The sequence below is a fragment of the Jaminaea rosea genome (assembly GCF_003144245.1).
Source record: "Jaminaea rosea strain MCA 5214 unplaced genomic scaffold BDZ90scaffold_12, whole genome shotgun sequence".
Lineage (NCBI taxonomy): Eukaryota > Fungi > Basidiomycota > Exobasidiomycetes > Microstromatales > Jaminaea > Jaminaea rosea.
In genome coordinates, this window is record NW_020289986.1 from 301,291 (window position 1) to 315,362 (window position 14,072).

The window sequence follows — 14,072 nt, forward strand, 5'->3', positions numbered from 1 at the left end:
TAGACGGCCAAACTACGGCGGAGCAAGCCAAGCTGCTACTGTAAATCTTTCGCGGCCATTCAGCGCCACGCCAATGTGGCAATGAGCGCGTGCCGCTGCACCTATCGACAATTGCGAGTGTCGAGCAGCATGCACCGCAAGGTTGGGCCATCCCTCGATCCGAGAGGTGAACAGCCGTTCGAAGGGTGCTTCTTCTCCTTGACAGCTACAATCCCCTGCTTCCTCCCGAACATCCGCCAGTCAAGCGGGGAAACGATTGTGCTCCACCAGTTTTAGCTTTTCATTTCACCTCTCCCCAAGGTCCGAGCGCGGGACGAAAGAGAGGCGACCGGCCTCCGCCTAATCGAAGCGACGAAAGTCAAGAGGTAGCTTCGCCTTGCCCTCATCGAGTCCCCCTATCTCGTGAGAAGATCAAAGAGGGAGGCGAGAGGTTCCCGCTTGTACTCGCTGCCATTGCTCGCCATTGCGGGGTAGTTTACGCCAGGGGTTCGCTGCTCGCAGCTGGAATCTGTCTCAGCAGGGTCTCTGCCTACCTCGCTCGTCTCGCTCTCGCTCTCAACCGCCCTCGTTTGTGTCACTTCTTGCATCACCCTGCTCCTCGCTCATCACATCACGCAGCTATCTCGGCGTGTTGCTTACGGGTGGGAACAGGACCTTGCAGCAACGAGAGACCTAGACCTTTCAATGCCTCGCGAGAGTCGTAGCGAGCTGCCGGTGCTGGCAGCGGGGTGCGGAGCTTGGGGGACGGCAGAGGCGACGATCCTTCGCGGCGTCCCTTCGGAGTTCAAGGTCGCGTCGAGGCGCGTCAATTAAGGAGCGCGACGTGAAGAGGGTGCCGCGGGATATCCTGAAGACAGCGAAGCTCAGCCGGCTACGATGAGGAACCGCTCACGAAACGCGCTACGAGCAGAGACCTCGATAATGGATGAGCAAAGTGCCCGATTGTAGTCCTCATATTGATTATGCAGTGGCTGAGCATATCTCGAGCTCCCTTGCTGACCTGCATTCACGGCTAGCTCTTGGCTTTCTTTCCCGCAGCACCGGCGCTATCCGCCCTCTCCTCCTTCCTCTTCTTGTTACCCCCAGCACCTCCCGTACCACTCGCGCTTGGTCCAGCCTCAAGCTGCGCCATGGTACTCTTCCATTCGCGATTCCACGTCTTTTCGAACTCATCCACCATGCCCAGCACGGCCTCGTTGCCCACATTGAAGCCCCGCGCATTGCTCAGCATTAGGGCAACGTCCGCTGCCACATCGGCCACGCCCGTGTAGTAAGCGGATGCGTTCGCCCCGTCAGCAGGAGCTGCATCTCCAGACGAAGCCGCAGAAAGCGTGGGGCTCGCCTTGATCTTCTCACTTATCATGCCTAAGTCTCTCGCCTTCTCCCTCGGCACCACATCAAAGTAATGCGGGAGGACGGCCACGATATCCGCCACGGACTGCCAGAAGAGTCCGGCTTCTGCTCTCGTCTTCATCTTTCCCATCAATCCTTGAAGCGCCCTCTTCTCCGCGTAATCCAGCCTCCTAATCAGCGCGCGCGGCCACTCCCTCTTCCTGAAAGCGGCCCTCAGCACCTCAGCGTAGCTGACGGCGGTCAGATCCGCATAGATGTAGGCATTGCTCCAGACCTGCTCGACATCCCTTGCGAATGCGTCCATGGTCTTGTATTGCCCATCGTTCAGCATCGTCTCAATCGTACTCAGGTCCATCGGATGGTGGACAACGTCGTAGTACCCTGGAGCGATAGCTGCGTCGACTGGGGAGACGAAGAGGATGGATTCAGGGATCTTGCGCAGGTTGGCCAGAAGCGTGCGGCACTGTTTGAGGTGAGGACGGAGCGGCTCGTTGAGCGAGAGTGGGATCGGGTCTGGCCCTGGGTCGATGGGCGTGTAGGATGAGGAGGTGGATGCGGGAGAAGAAGTTGCCGCGGCTGGTGATGATACATTGGCGTTGTCGCTGCCATTGAGCTGGGCAACTGGCCTTGGTGCTGGCGGTGCCTTCTTCTCCGCCGGAGCAGGAGAGCTAGAAGCAGCTGATGGACTATCGGCCGCGCTGCTCTTTGACTTGAGCTTCAGCTTGAGGCCGAGCGGCTTGGGCGTCGAGGTGGCAGCAGCACTGGAGGACGGTGCCGGCGCCGGAGCAGGCGATGCCACAGCGACCGGCGCAATCGGCGACGCAATTGCAGTGCTCCTCGCCGGCACAGGAGGAGGTGCCATCGTGTCGCCTGCACTGGGCGTCGCGCTGGCCGAAACCTCAATGGGCGTAGTCTCTTGTGCCTCTCCTCTCGCCTTAGCCGCCGCTTGCTCCAGTGTCTTGTTCGTCCTCGCCCAAAGCGCCTGGAAGCTCTTCTCGAGCGCGTCTGCCGCCTTCCATACAAACGCCCGAGGGTCGGGCGTGTACGTCTTTGCATTGCGGACGAGGAGCTCAAAGTCCTTCTCGAAGGCGAAGCGGTCCGCGTAGAGACCAGCCTCGAGCTTGTTTCCCATCGTGCTAAGGTCCATTGGGTCGCGGATCACCTTGTGATAGTCTGGTGCACCATCTCGCACTGGATCGACGGGATTGACGAAAAGCGGTGCATTCTTGTTCGTCTGAAGCTTCTTGAGAGCATTTCGGCAGGCGGTGAGGTCGGCGTGGGTCATGCCCGCTGCTTGGGCTTGAGCGACAGGCTTGGGCTTCTTGACCTTGAGCGTTGGAGCGGGCTTGCGTGCGGGCTCCGCCGGTAGGTCGGCCTCTTCGAAAGCGACGCGAGCTGGCGTGGCGGCGGCAGGTGATGCCGGTTCCGTACGGCTGACGAGCTTGATCTTCGACACAGCTGAGGGAGCACCGTCCTCGTTGTTGGTGTCGTTGTTGGTGACCGCTGGCGCCACTCTGGCTCGTACCTTGAGCTCTTGCTCTAGTGGCAGCTCCTGCTCCTCAGCTGGCTTGAAGAGCAGCTCGGCGAGCTTGATCAACGCCCAGCGCTCCTCCGAATCTACGTCTGCGGCGAGCAGCGCGCCAAGAAAGCCCTCTCGCACCGCGGCTGATCTTCCCACCTCCCTTCTCAGGCTGCGCAACGCACCCTCCATCTCCTTCTCCCTGGCTCGATCTGCAGCCTGCGCATCGCTGCCGTACGACTCTTCGAGAAGCGTATCGCCCGTCCTGCTGCTACTGCTGGACGAGCCCGAGACATCGCCGAGGGCAACAGCAATGGCCAGCCCCTCGCAGATGGCCTTCGCCAGCGATCGCTTGACAAGACGACTCTCGTCCGTCTGTAGCACAGAGAAGAGGTAGCGCACCACGACGCGATGCTTGAGGCCGCTGAGTATGAGCAAGTGATTGAGAGCAGCGATGCGGAGTGGGGTGAAGGAGCCCTGCTGCGTATATGAGAGGAAGAGGGCGAGATCCAGTGGCAGCTGCTGAGAGAGAACCATGGCTGCATGCCAATCGAGGCACGCCAGGGAGACGACGTTGTGAAATGATGGCACGAGCTTGTCGAGCTCTTGCAGTCGGGCAACTTCTGCGCAAGACGACTCGAATAGGACGGTGTCATCTCTTGCATCTGGGTCTTCGTTTGCAGGAACAAAGCCTCCGAAGGCGGGTGACTCGACGGGTACAAAGGCTGATGCTAGCGTTGAGATGAGCCCGGCGACGTAGTGATCGTCGGCGAAGCGGTTCGTGGAATTGTCGTTGTAGCGCAGCAGGTTGACGAGGAGCCGTTTGACTTGAGGCAACGTCCTCCCTCGCTCGTTGCGCACTCGGCTGATGGCATGGACCATTGCGCGCTTGACAAAGTACTCTGCAGGATCAGAGAAGTCATTCGCCCGAGGGATGCAGACCATATCCAGCGCTCCACTCCCAGCGTCCGTCTTGTCGGCGGGCACGTCGATGCAGAAGCTGGTGCGGAAGAGCATGAGCAGGTGGAAGAGCCCGAGGTAGCCCAGCTGAGGGATGGCGCAGTTGACGAGCGCATGGCAGGCTTCGGTGCGGATCCGATAGAAGTACTTGTGGACGAGCACCGTTCTGGTAAGCATCGACGACGAGATAGCGTTGGGCATCTGCGCCAGCGCCTGCACCGCCTGAAGCTGCGCAACCACGTCGCGATCTCGTTGAAGCTGCGAGACCCACATAAAGTCCGGCTGGTCGACGTGTAGCGAGGCGATCCATTCAAATTCCGAGTCCATGCGGATCCACTCGTAGGCGGCTTGAGACATTATGTCCTCGTCGTCTTCGGTCCAGTCGGCTACCTTCCATGTCTCGCGCTGCTCCTCATTCTCCCAGAGGGCAAGACTGAAGCCGAGGTCAATCATGCCAATAGCCTCGGCTGCATCGCGGTCTCCCTACGAATGTGGCCTGATATCAGTGGATCGATCTCTCAACAGCTTGCAGGTCCCGCGCCTACTCACCTCTGCTGCTGCTACGGCCGCCGCTTGACGGGCCTGAAATCGCTTGGTATTCCTCCTCACTCGCTTGTACTTGGTATTGAACGGGACGTCGAATCGCTTCTGCGGCTGGCGTATATCGAGAACGTGCTCGTATGGCCTGCCGTCTGCTTCGTGGATACGAATCGTCATCTGCCCATCGAAGAGCTTGACCGGATTCGACCCCGCAGCGAGCTCTGGCCGGTATTGGGCAAATTGCCATGAGGGGCTCTCTTGCCGCACATGGATCTCGATCGTCAACTTCTTGCGATTGAAGTGCGAGTTGATGAAGAAGCGTGGGCATCCGCTGCCGTAGATCCACTGGTCGACAAAGATGCGGAGATCGACACCGCTGACTTTGCGACAAGTACGGAGGAAGCTCGACGTGCTGAGAGAGTTGTTGGGCAGCTCACCCGTAATGGCCTGCAGGAAGACCTTGGGTATGACGCGACCTAGGCCGAGGGAGGCTCCTGCCTTGCACAGCCGGCGGTCGAGGATATGAAGGACCAAAGGCGCCTTGAGGTTGATGAAGGGAAGGAGCGAGGCATCTGGTGGCTCGATTGCGCCAGTTTGACAAAGAGGAGGCATGCCGATGTCCCAGGCGCAGACTCGATCGCAATCTTTGCGCAAGCGGAAGCGGTACTCATTATTGCCCATGAGACGCCGCCAGAACAGGCCGGCGATGTAGAGATTGAGGCCATTGATGAGCCAAGTATCCGACCACGTCCGCTGAATGATGTTGATGCCGACCCACTGGGTAGCCAAGGCATGGGAGAGGTGTTGGCGAGTCTCGAGGGCTTGGTCGATGACAGAGGCTGGGTGAAGCAGGTCTGACGAAAAGACGCCCATTGACGCGGCATTGTGCACATCGGTCACTGTGTCTTCGACGAAGATGAGCTTGTACGAGCCGAATGGGTATGAACTGTGTGCGAGTGGAAGGGAAAGGTCAGCAAGAGTGGCTCTGATCTCTCATTCTGCTCTTGGCTGCGCTGCTCACCCAAACTCCCGACTGTAGAAGTCTAGCGCCTGTCTGACCACTCGACATGAAGAGGGTACGTCTGCCTCTCGCCCCGGCAAGCAGAAGGCAAGGAGCTGAACCTCGCTCGCATCGTCGACCGCCGTAGCTGCTGCAACCGCCTTCCTTCCGCCACTGCTGCCGGTGGTCACCGGCTTCGTTGCCGCCCCCAGGTCGATAACCTCGAAGCATCCAGCCGCAAAAGCGATGTGGTGTACCGACGTGGGCGCCGCTTGTACGAAGCTATAAATGACCTTGCCAGAATGATGCGGATGGGTCACTCTTTCGACGAGATCTCCCGCGCAGGCGACCACGACCTCCTGGCCGTCCTTCTTTGCCGGAACGACGAACTCGAACTCCCACGTATTCCTCTCCCAGAGGCTATCCACGCAAGGGACCCAGCAGCGCGAAAAATCGAAGCATGTCGGGCTAGTGTAGAGATGAGCCTGCCTCCATGGCGCTTCGGCGCTGGGCGTGACGCGATGTATGCCGTCGATGGGGTCGTGCAAGGTGTAGTGGATCCGAAGATTGATGGGCGCCAGGTCGAGGGTTGAACCGCCACCGGGTGTAGGAGCATCAATGGTCCCAGTGAGGGATGACTGAACTTCAGCAGGCAAGGCGATGCTCAGCTCTCCACCCTGTCCGTCGCTTGCAAAGGCATAGAGCTTGCGCTTGAGCGAGGGAAAGAGATGCACGTCGCGCGAATCGGCGATGCCGACGCCAGTAAGGTCATCTCGGAGAGCAAAGTCAGCCTTGTGACCACTACAAGTCACGGCAGAGATTCCTGATGAGAAGCGGATGGGAGGACAAAGAGGATGTTCAGATGCTGAGCAGGACTCAAATGAAGGGACACTTGCGCCAACGCACTGCATTGCCTCGAATTGAGATAGACTGTGCGCAGGTTACGATCGGTTGGAATGATCGTGATGTCTGTGTAGCCGCCAAGGATAGCGCCATCATCGAGACCGAGCTCGAGGGCGACCTTTTGATGGCTGACAGTGAAGCCGCGAGGAGACGGCGTCAATGTCGACGACGACGGAGCGGCCATCTCGCGCCAATGGCGCCAGACTTCTTGCCGAATGCTTGCCAGCGCGGAGATGCCAGACGCCGAGTCGCTTCGGTGGCGAGAGGTCGCGGATGGCAAGCGCAACGCCGCTGGTGAGCGAGGATCGATGAGGGAGGGAGGGAGGAGCTCGATGACGGAACAGACCACGACGTTGCGACGAAGCCGGCGGCCACGGCCAAGTGGATTGTCGCCCTCTCTCCGTCCGTCCGCCGCCACGCGAGCGAGGGCTGACGGGCGGAAGGGCGGCCATGGCCATGCCACGTGGTTTTATCTGAACTCCAACCTCCCAATTGATCTCTGATCCAAAGTCTCCTCTAGCGTCGTGTCATTGACCCTTCCACGCATGAAACTTTGAGCAGCACACGTCAATGCGAATGGCAGCCGCTCCATTCCACATACTCTTCAAAAGGCGATTAGATTAAAGGGACGACGTCGCCGACGGTGAGGCTCGCAGCGGGCCCGACTCACCATGTCCAACGGCCACGGTGGACAGAGATGGCATCGAGCTCGTGACGGCACTCTAGTCGCCAGGCCAGTGTCATGCTTCGCCTCTCTGGGCGACGATCGCCGCTCATCGGTCGGGAGTTGCCATGACCGTGGCGCCCGTGGCTCAACGCTATCCCGGCCGGCCGGAACACGCCGCTCTCTCTTCTCTCACTTGCTCTTACTGTGCCTCATCCTTCTGCTCATCCTTCTTCCGCTGCTCGTCTACCAGAGTGTTCAAGTGTATAGTGCTGCGTAGCTGCTGCTCACGTTATCCTTGTGCTCCTCAATCGCTCGCCGCTCGCCGCTCGCCGCTGGCTGCTGCGAATAGTTGCCAAGCCAAATTATCGCCTCTACTCAGGCAAGCTCGAGCTCACGCCCCGCGCCATGGCGCTGCTCGTGCTTGGTCGCGCCCTTCGCCGCTTGCTGCTCTTCTTTTTCTGGTCCGCGTCGGGGAGAAAGAAGCGCCTGCGACGCGAGAGCACTAGACGACAACAAGCCATGGACGATTGGCTGGACCCGCGCGCAACCAAGCACAGCAAGCTCGATGTGCCTCGCCACCTCCTTTCTTTCTCTCCTGGCTGGAATTCCAGCGACAGGCGCACATGGATGCTGTCAAGACACGCCAATGAGACCTCCGTCGCCGTCTGCCAAGCCATGTCTTGACCACCCGATTCTGGGCCTGAGATGCGCAATTCCGAGGAGAAGAGACACGACAGAGAAGGAGGAACAGAGAGGGTGCTGCTAGCCACAAGCTAGATGCGATGCAAGCAGGTGACCGACGCGAAGGCTGAGGAAAGAGGAGGAGTCGGTGGGCGATAGACGGGAGTATCTGTTGCCCGGTGCTCCAGGTTGATCTTCCGTCCTCCAAATCGGTGCCACCGCCAAGAGATCCAGCAGCAGCCACCATGCACTTGATGCGATGCGCTCAACCCCTCTGGCGGCATGGCGACTTGCTTCCGAGAGCATTAGGAGAGAAGTTTGATGCAGCACCACGTCGTGAGGAGGAGCCCCTCGGCGAACTGTGGTCACGGCCGTCGTAATCGTAGGCCACTTGTTGAGAGTCCGCCCAAACATCGCCCACTGAGGACCCCTCCTTGGCCCGCTCTTCAAAGGGTCGTGTGCGAACCAAGTCGGCGTCTCATCTTGACTTCCTCCCCATCCTACTCACCCTCGACCTTCTCTTCCTCCTCCCGCTCCCGCTCATCCTCACTCACCATGGTCCACTCCTCCCTCTCCATCATCGCCACGGCCATCACTCTGGGCGCAGCCCTCCGTGGCGCCTCAGCGCAGACGGGCAACCCCTCTGCTGCGTCGGGCCAGTCGTTCAACCAGCCCACCAAGTCGTGGGAGCAGTGGCAACCCAAGCCCACCTACGCCTACAGCGCCCTCCCCGACAGGTACATGGGCGACGACCGTGGCAAGCCGACCGAGTCTGGATACCAATGGGACCAGTCTGGTTACAACCGCTGCTTGCAGGCAGATGGGTCGTGGAATGCCAACGCCACCTGCCAAACGGCGTGGATCAACGCTGTGGATGACTGGTGTATCTGTGCGTAGCCCCTAGCAGACAGCATGAACATTTGCCCTTCAGACGCTGACGCATGTACTCTTCTCTTGCTCGTACAGGGGGTCCGCCCGTCGCCGGCACCGAGGTCGGCAGCTACGAGCGCGTGGCTGTCGCCTACTGCACCAAGGGCAACCACGGCACCCGCCTGATTCCCGAGGGCACCCTCACTGGTGTGCACTTTGTCAAGACCAAGGACTACGTTCAGGTCACGGGCCAGGGTAACTTCACCAACATCGGTATCCCCGAGGGCGACGCTGGAGGCGAGATGGACCCTCACGGCGAGGACGACCTGATGAACCCCATCGGTGGCGTTGTTTACTCGACTGTTGTGCCCGGCCATGAGGGCACTCCCTACCAACTCGGCGAGTGGACCAACTTCATGAGCTGGAACCAGTTCTGTCTTCGTGCCTGCTGGGGTACCAATGCTAGGGCGCAGTGCCAGCACATCGTGAGTAGCATGACCATGACATCGACTCGCCATCCAATACTGACCTTCTTGCCACTTTCGCCACCACTCCCCGATAGTACGACGTTCTCGGCTGCACCTGGAACATTCCCGCCAACTACGGCGAAGGCTTCGAGTCGTGCGAAGGTGACATCGCCATGATCCAAGGCGTATACGACGGGTCTACCTTCTACCAGGGTCAGCCCAACACTCCTGCCCCCCACCCGGCCCCGTCTAGCTCGCGCTGCTCCTCCATGTCGTCAGTCGGCAACGGTGGTCTCCTCCTCGCTGCTAGCCTCCAGACGTCAAGCAGCGCCGCTCCTGCTTCCAGCTCTGCTGCTGCAGGATCTTCAAGTGGAATGCAGACCGTCGGCAGGCAGACGGGAGCTAGCTCCGGCGCCAATGCCGCCGCCACTGGCTCTTCAAGGGACAATGCTTCTTCTGGCGCTGCCTCTACGATGGTCGTCGGTGCCGCTGCGGGTATCGTTGCCCTCGTCGGCGCCGCTATGGTTCTCTAAGTGAGCGAGCACACCAAGCATAATGCTCGCATCACGGACTAATCCTACAACAAGAAAAGGCCTCGCCTCGTATGCAGGACTCGCCATACCCCCCCTCATCCCTCCCCGCTTTTGTCCACTCGTTTCATCTTCTCCACCCACTGTTGTTCATACCTCTGCTCTGAATTCATCCACTGCATTGCATTCATCCTCGCCGTGCGCGCGCGACGCCCCGTGTGGCCCCTTCCTACGATATCAGAAGCTCGTTGACGACGGCTCGAGCGCTCTGCCCTTCGCCATCAATGATCGCAAGCACCAAAGGAGATTCCTCGCCATGCCGTAGCGCAGACGAAGCAAAAAGATGGACAAGACCGGAGTCGAACCGATGGCCACACGCAGAATCACAAAATAAACCTGCGAAGCGCATACTCTACCACTGAGCTACATGCCCATTACTCGGAAAAGATCAATGTACACAATATAGCAAGCTTACTCGTTTTGTCGGTGCCCCGCCTCGAGCTGCAAGCTGCCGGCGGCTAGGCCACTCGCCGTGCTATCTTCCTCCCATCTCTCCACCACCACCATGATACCATCACGGACGGCAACGCAGCTGGCCGTGGCCTCGTCGTCACGAGGCGCTACAGCTTCACTGGCAAGACAACTTCCTCCAACAGTCAACGCAAAGCAACTACGACAGAAGGTACAAGTGAGTTACCCCTTGCTCTCCACCTCTCCATTGCAAATGCTCACCCATCGCATCATCCCCGCAGCAACGCATAGCATACATCGACTCTGAGCAGCCTCAACACCGCAATAGTCTGCGTCCGCCACTGCCACCTCCCATCTCACCTCACGCATCGTCCTCCAAGTCTGCTCCTTCATTGGTCGACTCCCACTCCCGGCACCACAGCTACCTGCGCATCTCCCTCACTGAGCGTTGCTCCTTTCGCTGCACCTACTGCATGCCTGCTGAGGGTGTCCCGCTCACGCCTGACGACCGATTACTGAGCACAGAGGAGGTGAAGCGGATAGCTCGAGTCTTTGTTCAGATGGGAGTCAAGAAGATCCGTCTCACGGGCGGGGAGCCGACCCTCCGCAAGGATCTAGTGGACATTGTCCGCTACTTAGACTCGCTGCGGGGCGAAGGACTAGAGAGTATCGGCATCACGACGAACGGGCTGGTTCTCGCTCGATCACTTCCCGAATTGGTGGCAGCCGGCCTCACGCATGTCAACATCTCCATTGACTCGCTCCTGCCGGACCGATTCGCTTCCATCTCCCGCCAGTCACCCAAGACCCTTGCGAGAGTCCTCGCCACAATCGACGACTCGCTCCGCTACGCCCCGCAGCTCAAGGTCAAGCTCAACGTCGTAGTCATCAAGGGGATGAACGATGACGAAGTCGCCTCCTTCGTCGAGATGACCCGGCATCGCAACTTGGATGTGCGCTTCATCGAATACATGCCCTTCAACAGCAACGCTTGGTCCACTCAAGCCCTCATCCCCGCTGCTGAGCTGCTACAGCGTGTGCAGGCCGCTCATCCACCGGGCTCAGTGCAGCGGCACGTAGATGAGGCAAACGATACGACGCGGCACTACGCCATCCGCGGGTACAAGGGCAGGTTCGGATTCATCTCAAGCATGACGGACCACTTCTGCTCGACCTGCAATCGGGTACGAGTACTAGCGGACGGCAACCTCAAAGTGTGCCTCTTTGGGAACAAGGAGGTCTCCCTGCGCGATGCGATGCGGAGCGATCAGGTGGATGACGAGGGCCTGGGCAAGCTGATCTCTGGCGCGCTGGATAGGAAGCATTTCAAGCACGCGGGGATGAGGGACCCCAAGGAGATCTGGGAGGCAGCAGAGGGACGGAGTCTTGGTGGTGGGTTGGGCAGGGAAATGAGTAGGATCGGTGGCTAGGGGCCAGGGGAGGGGCTCTCTATGACACACTTCTCTAGGGTGACAATCTCGCCTCAATGGAGCCCCCGCCCCCGCACTATGCCACGGCTGTCGCATGCAGCCACACCGAGCAGGCGACGCCTCTTCCACACGAGCTCCTTGCTCCAACGCAGCTCTCCAGAAGACGAGGATGTCAATCCATGGGCCGAGCTTGACGAGTCCGTCGAGGGCTGGAGCGAAAAGGCCACGCGCGCCTCGCCTGCCTCGCCTGCATCGCCCTCGTCCTCCCCTGATAGCGCCAACGCCATTTCGTCCTCGGTGGATGGCCAAGACCTCAGCGCTGAGGAGCGGATGCTACTTCAAGCCTTCACCTCGAAGCTCGATCGCCTCAGTGGCGATCAGCCTCCCACAAAGGCAGCGCAGGCCATGAATTCGACGTCTTATTCGCCGACACCCCGCATTCATCATCCTCCGCCGGCCGCGCAGCAGCAACGCTATTCTGAGGCAATGACAGAGGCGTCCGCCTCGCAGCCTCGCCTAACCCACCTCGACCCCACAACCTCACAGCCACGCATGGTTGACGTGTCCTCCAAGCCCTCAACGAATCGCACAGCCACGGCGATGGGCAAAGTCTTCCTCCCTCTTCACGTCCTGCCCCTCCTAGACGGCGCCAGCAGCTCTGACGGCGAGATCGCCTCACCAGCAGGCAAAGGCCCCGTCTTCAGTACCGCTCGCCTCTCGGGCATCCTGGCAGCAAAGCGCACAGCCGAATTGATTCCCCTCTGCCACACTGTCCCCCTCGATAATGTTGACTTGTCCTTCTCGCTCGTCCTTCCACCTGGGTACGATTTCGACCCTGAGGAGCTACCACCTCGCCCTCATGTGCTGATTGAGGCGACGTGCAGCACGCGTGGACCGACAGGAGTGGAGATGGAGGCTCTCACGGCGGTGAGCGTTGCGGCTTGTACGGCGTGGGATATGTTGAAGAGCGTGGCGGGGAGGGAGATGGAAGTTGGCGAGATCGCGGTGGTGAGGAAGAGTGGCGGAAAGAGTGGAGACTGGGTTCGCGATGTGTAGAGCTTGAGCGAGGAGACTGGGATCAGCACTCCGGCTAGGTCACCATAAGCCCGCCACCCTGCGGGTGTAACAGGGCTATTGTCAAGGCGATGATGGTTAATGCAAAGACAAAGGCCCTGCCGCCGTCACCCAGATGGATATCGAGTTTGATACTTGCGTCGATGCCTGAGATGCTCGCTGGTGGGAGGAGTGGGACTGAGACGTGCAGGAATTGGGCTGGAATTTGAGCTGGGCCTGGGATGCTCGATGCTGGAAGCGACGAGCCCTTCTCGCTGCATTTGATGGCGGATGTCGGTGGCATTGGCGGCGTCAGGTCTTTGAGAAGCTCCTCAATACGCCGCTGCCCCGCAAGCAGCTCCTCTGCTACGGTCTGCGGCGTTGTTGGCGGTGGTGAGACCTTCTCTGGATGCCCTTGCGAGCTGGCTGTCTCAATGCCTCTTGTGTGATCATGGCCATGTAAGTCGGCCACTCCAGCCTCTGCTAATGCTGATGCTGTTGGTGCTGATGCTGTCGGCGCTGATGCCCGTAGTCGCGCCTGCAACGCACATGTCCCTTCCACGAGCCGCCAGAGCATCTCAAGACGGTGTGCTTCCTTCTGAAGGCTCGGCGCGGCTCCCGAAAGTAGCTGGTCTAGCGGCGAAACTTCATCTAGTTGAGCGGCGTGTCCTTCGCCATCGACCAAAGGTACCAGCAGCTCAAGGATCCGTTCTTGTCTTTCCTCTTGCGCGTGCGCATACGTCCCCTCCCTTGTCCGAACTTCTCCATGATCAAGCTCCTCCTCGTCACCGTCCTGCACCCTCTCCACCAGCTCGATCGTCCACTTCATCAGCCTTCGACGGATGTCTCTCCAACCACCTTTGCTCGCCTCCTCCAGCCATTGCTCTGTCAGTTCGCGCCGCTGCTCCTCCGAGATCAGCGTGCTGTAAGTTGCCGCTTCGCCTACATTCTTGGCCTTGATGAGAGACAGAGTCGAAAAGTCATGCGAGAGCAGAGTGGACGTTGACAGGCTCGCAGCCGCCAACGTTGGGTTGGAGGGAAGCCAGCTGACGGCAAGGAGGGGGAGCATTCAGCAACGTCTTCTTGCTTTGCGAAGCCTGGCCGACCGACCGACTCACTTGTGTACCATCTGCTGATTCGCCCCCTCATCCAAGCTCCAAGCCTTACTCTCGCTCAGAAGCGCTTCAGCCTCGCGCTCAACATCGAGCAGTCGCGCCACCTCCCTCGCGGCGCTCAATCTCAACCAGACCTCTCCGCCGGCCTTGACCTCGCCAGGCTCGAGCGGTTCAGCGCCCAGCAGTCCAGTCTCCCAGTGCTGACCTCTGCGCAGGTCGAGAGCGAGTAGGACGCGCAAGGGAGACGCGGAGTGAGGGGGAAGCAGGCAGAGAGAGGAGAGGGAGATGAATGGTTGAGAGAAAGGGGTCGGGTCGATTAGACGGAGCAGTGGAGCCTGACTGGCTTGTAGCGTGTGCGACGTAAGAGCGAGACAAGGGGTCAGATAGTACAGTGGCTTGTGCACTGAGGTGGTAGAGCGACGAGACGAGGCTGGGCTTCGCAGCAAGCGCTCAGAGGGTATCAACCGGAAGGTCAATGGCGCGGGGCGTCGCAAGGCGAGCTTGTCCCATGTC

General features: G+C 59.7%; 4 protein-coding genes and 1 non-coding gene across 5 annotated transcripts; 3 read left to right on the top strand and 2 right to left on the bottom strand.

Moving 5' to 3' along the window:
* Positions 1-923: 923 nt before the first annotated feature.
* On the bottom strand, positions 924-6,588 carry BDZ90DRAFT_254689 (hypothetical protein). The gene is made up of 4 exons (XM_025507832.1): positions 6,279-6,588; positions 5,394-6,195; positions 4,382-5,318; positions 924-4,315 (listed from the first exon to the last, which is right to left on the bottom strand). The coding sequence occupies exons 1-4, from the start codon at positions 6,457-6,459 to the stop codon at positions 1,013-1,015; spliced, it is 5,223 nt and encodes a 1,740-aa protein (XP_025360638.1). The 5' UTR covers positions 6,460-6,588; the 3' UTR covers positions 924-1,012.
* A 1,590-nt stretch (positions 6,589-8,178) lies between these two features.
* On the top strand, positions 8,179-9,493 carry BDZ90DRAFT_246826 (hypothetical protein; the record flags this gene model as incomplete). The annotated part of the gene is made up of 3 exons (XM_025507576.1): positions 8,179-8,512; positions 8,590-8,978; positions 9,056-9,493. The coding sequence occupies 3 exons, from the start codon at positions 8,179-8,181 to the stop codon at positions 9,491-9,493; spliced, it is 1,161 nt and encodes a 386-aa protein (XP_025360639.1).
* A 341-nt stretch (positions 9,494-9,834) lies between these two features.
* On the bottom strand, positions 9,835-9,923 carry BDZ90DRAFT_t39. The gene has a single exon. It is a non-coding gene; the product is annotated as a tRNA-Ala (tRNA).
* Positions 9,924-10,055: 132 nt separating this feature from the next.
* Positions 10,056-11,391, top strand: BDZ90DRAFT_261805 (molybdenum cofactor biosynthesis prote; the record flags this gene model as incomplete). The annotated part of the gene is made up of 2 exons (XM_025508413.1): positions 10,056-10,178; positions 10,243-11,391. The coding sequence occupies 2 exons, from the start codon at positions 10,056-10,058 to the stop codon at positions 11,389-11,391; spliced, it is 1,272 nt and encodes a 423-aa protein (XP_025360640.1).
* Positions 11,392-11,469: 78 nt separating this feature from the next.
* BDZ90DRAFT_261806 (MoaC-domain-containing protein) lies at positions 11,470-12,447 on the top strand (the record flags this gene model as incomplete). The annotated part of the gene is made up of 1 exon (XM_025508414.1): positions 11,470-12,447. One exon carries the CDS (start codon positions 11,470-11,472, stop codon positions 12,445-12,447), a length of 978 nt encoding a protein of 325 aa, XP_025360641.1.
* Positions 12,448-14,072: the final 1,625 nt, after the last annotated feature.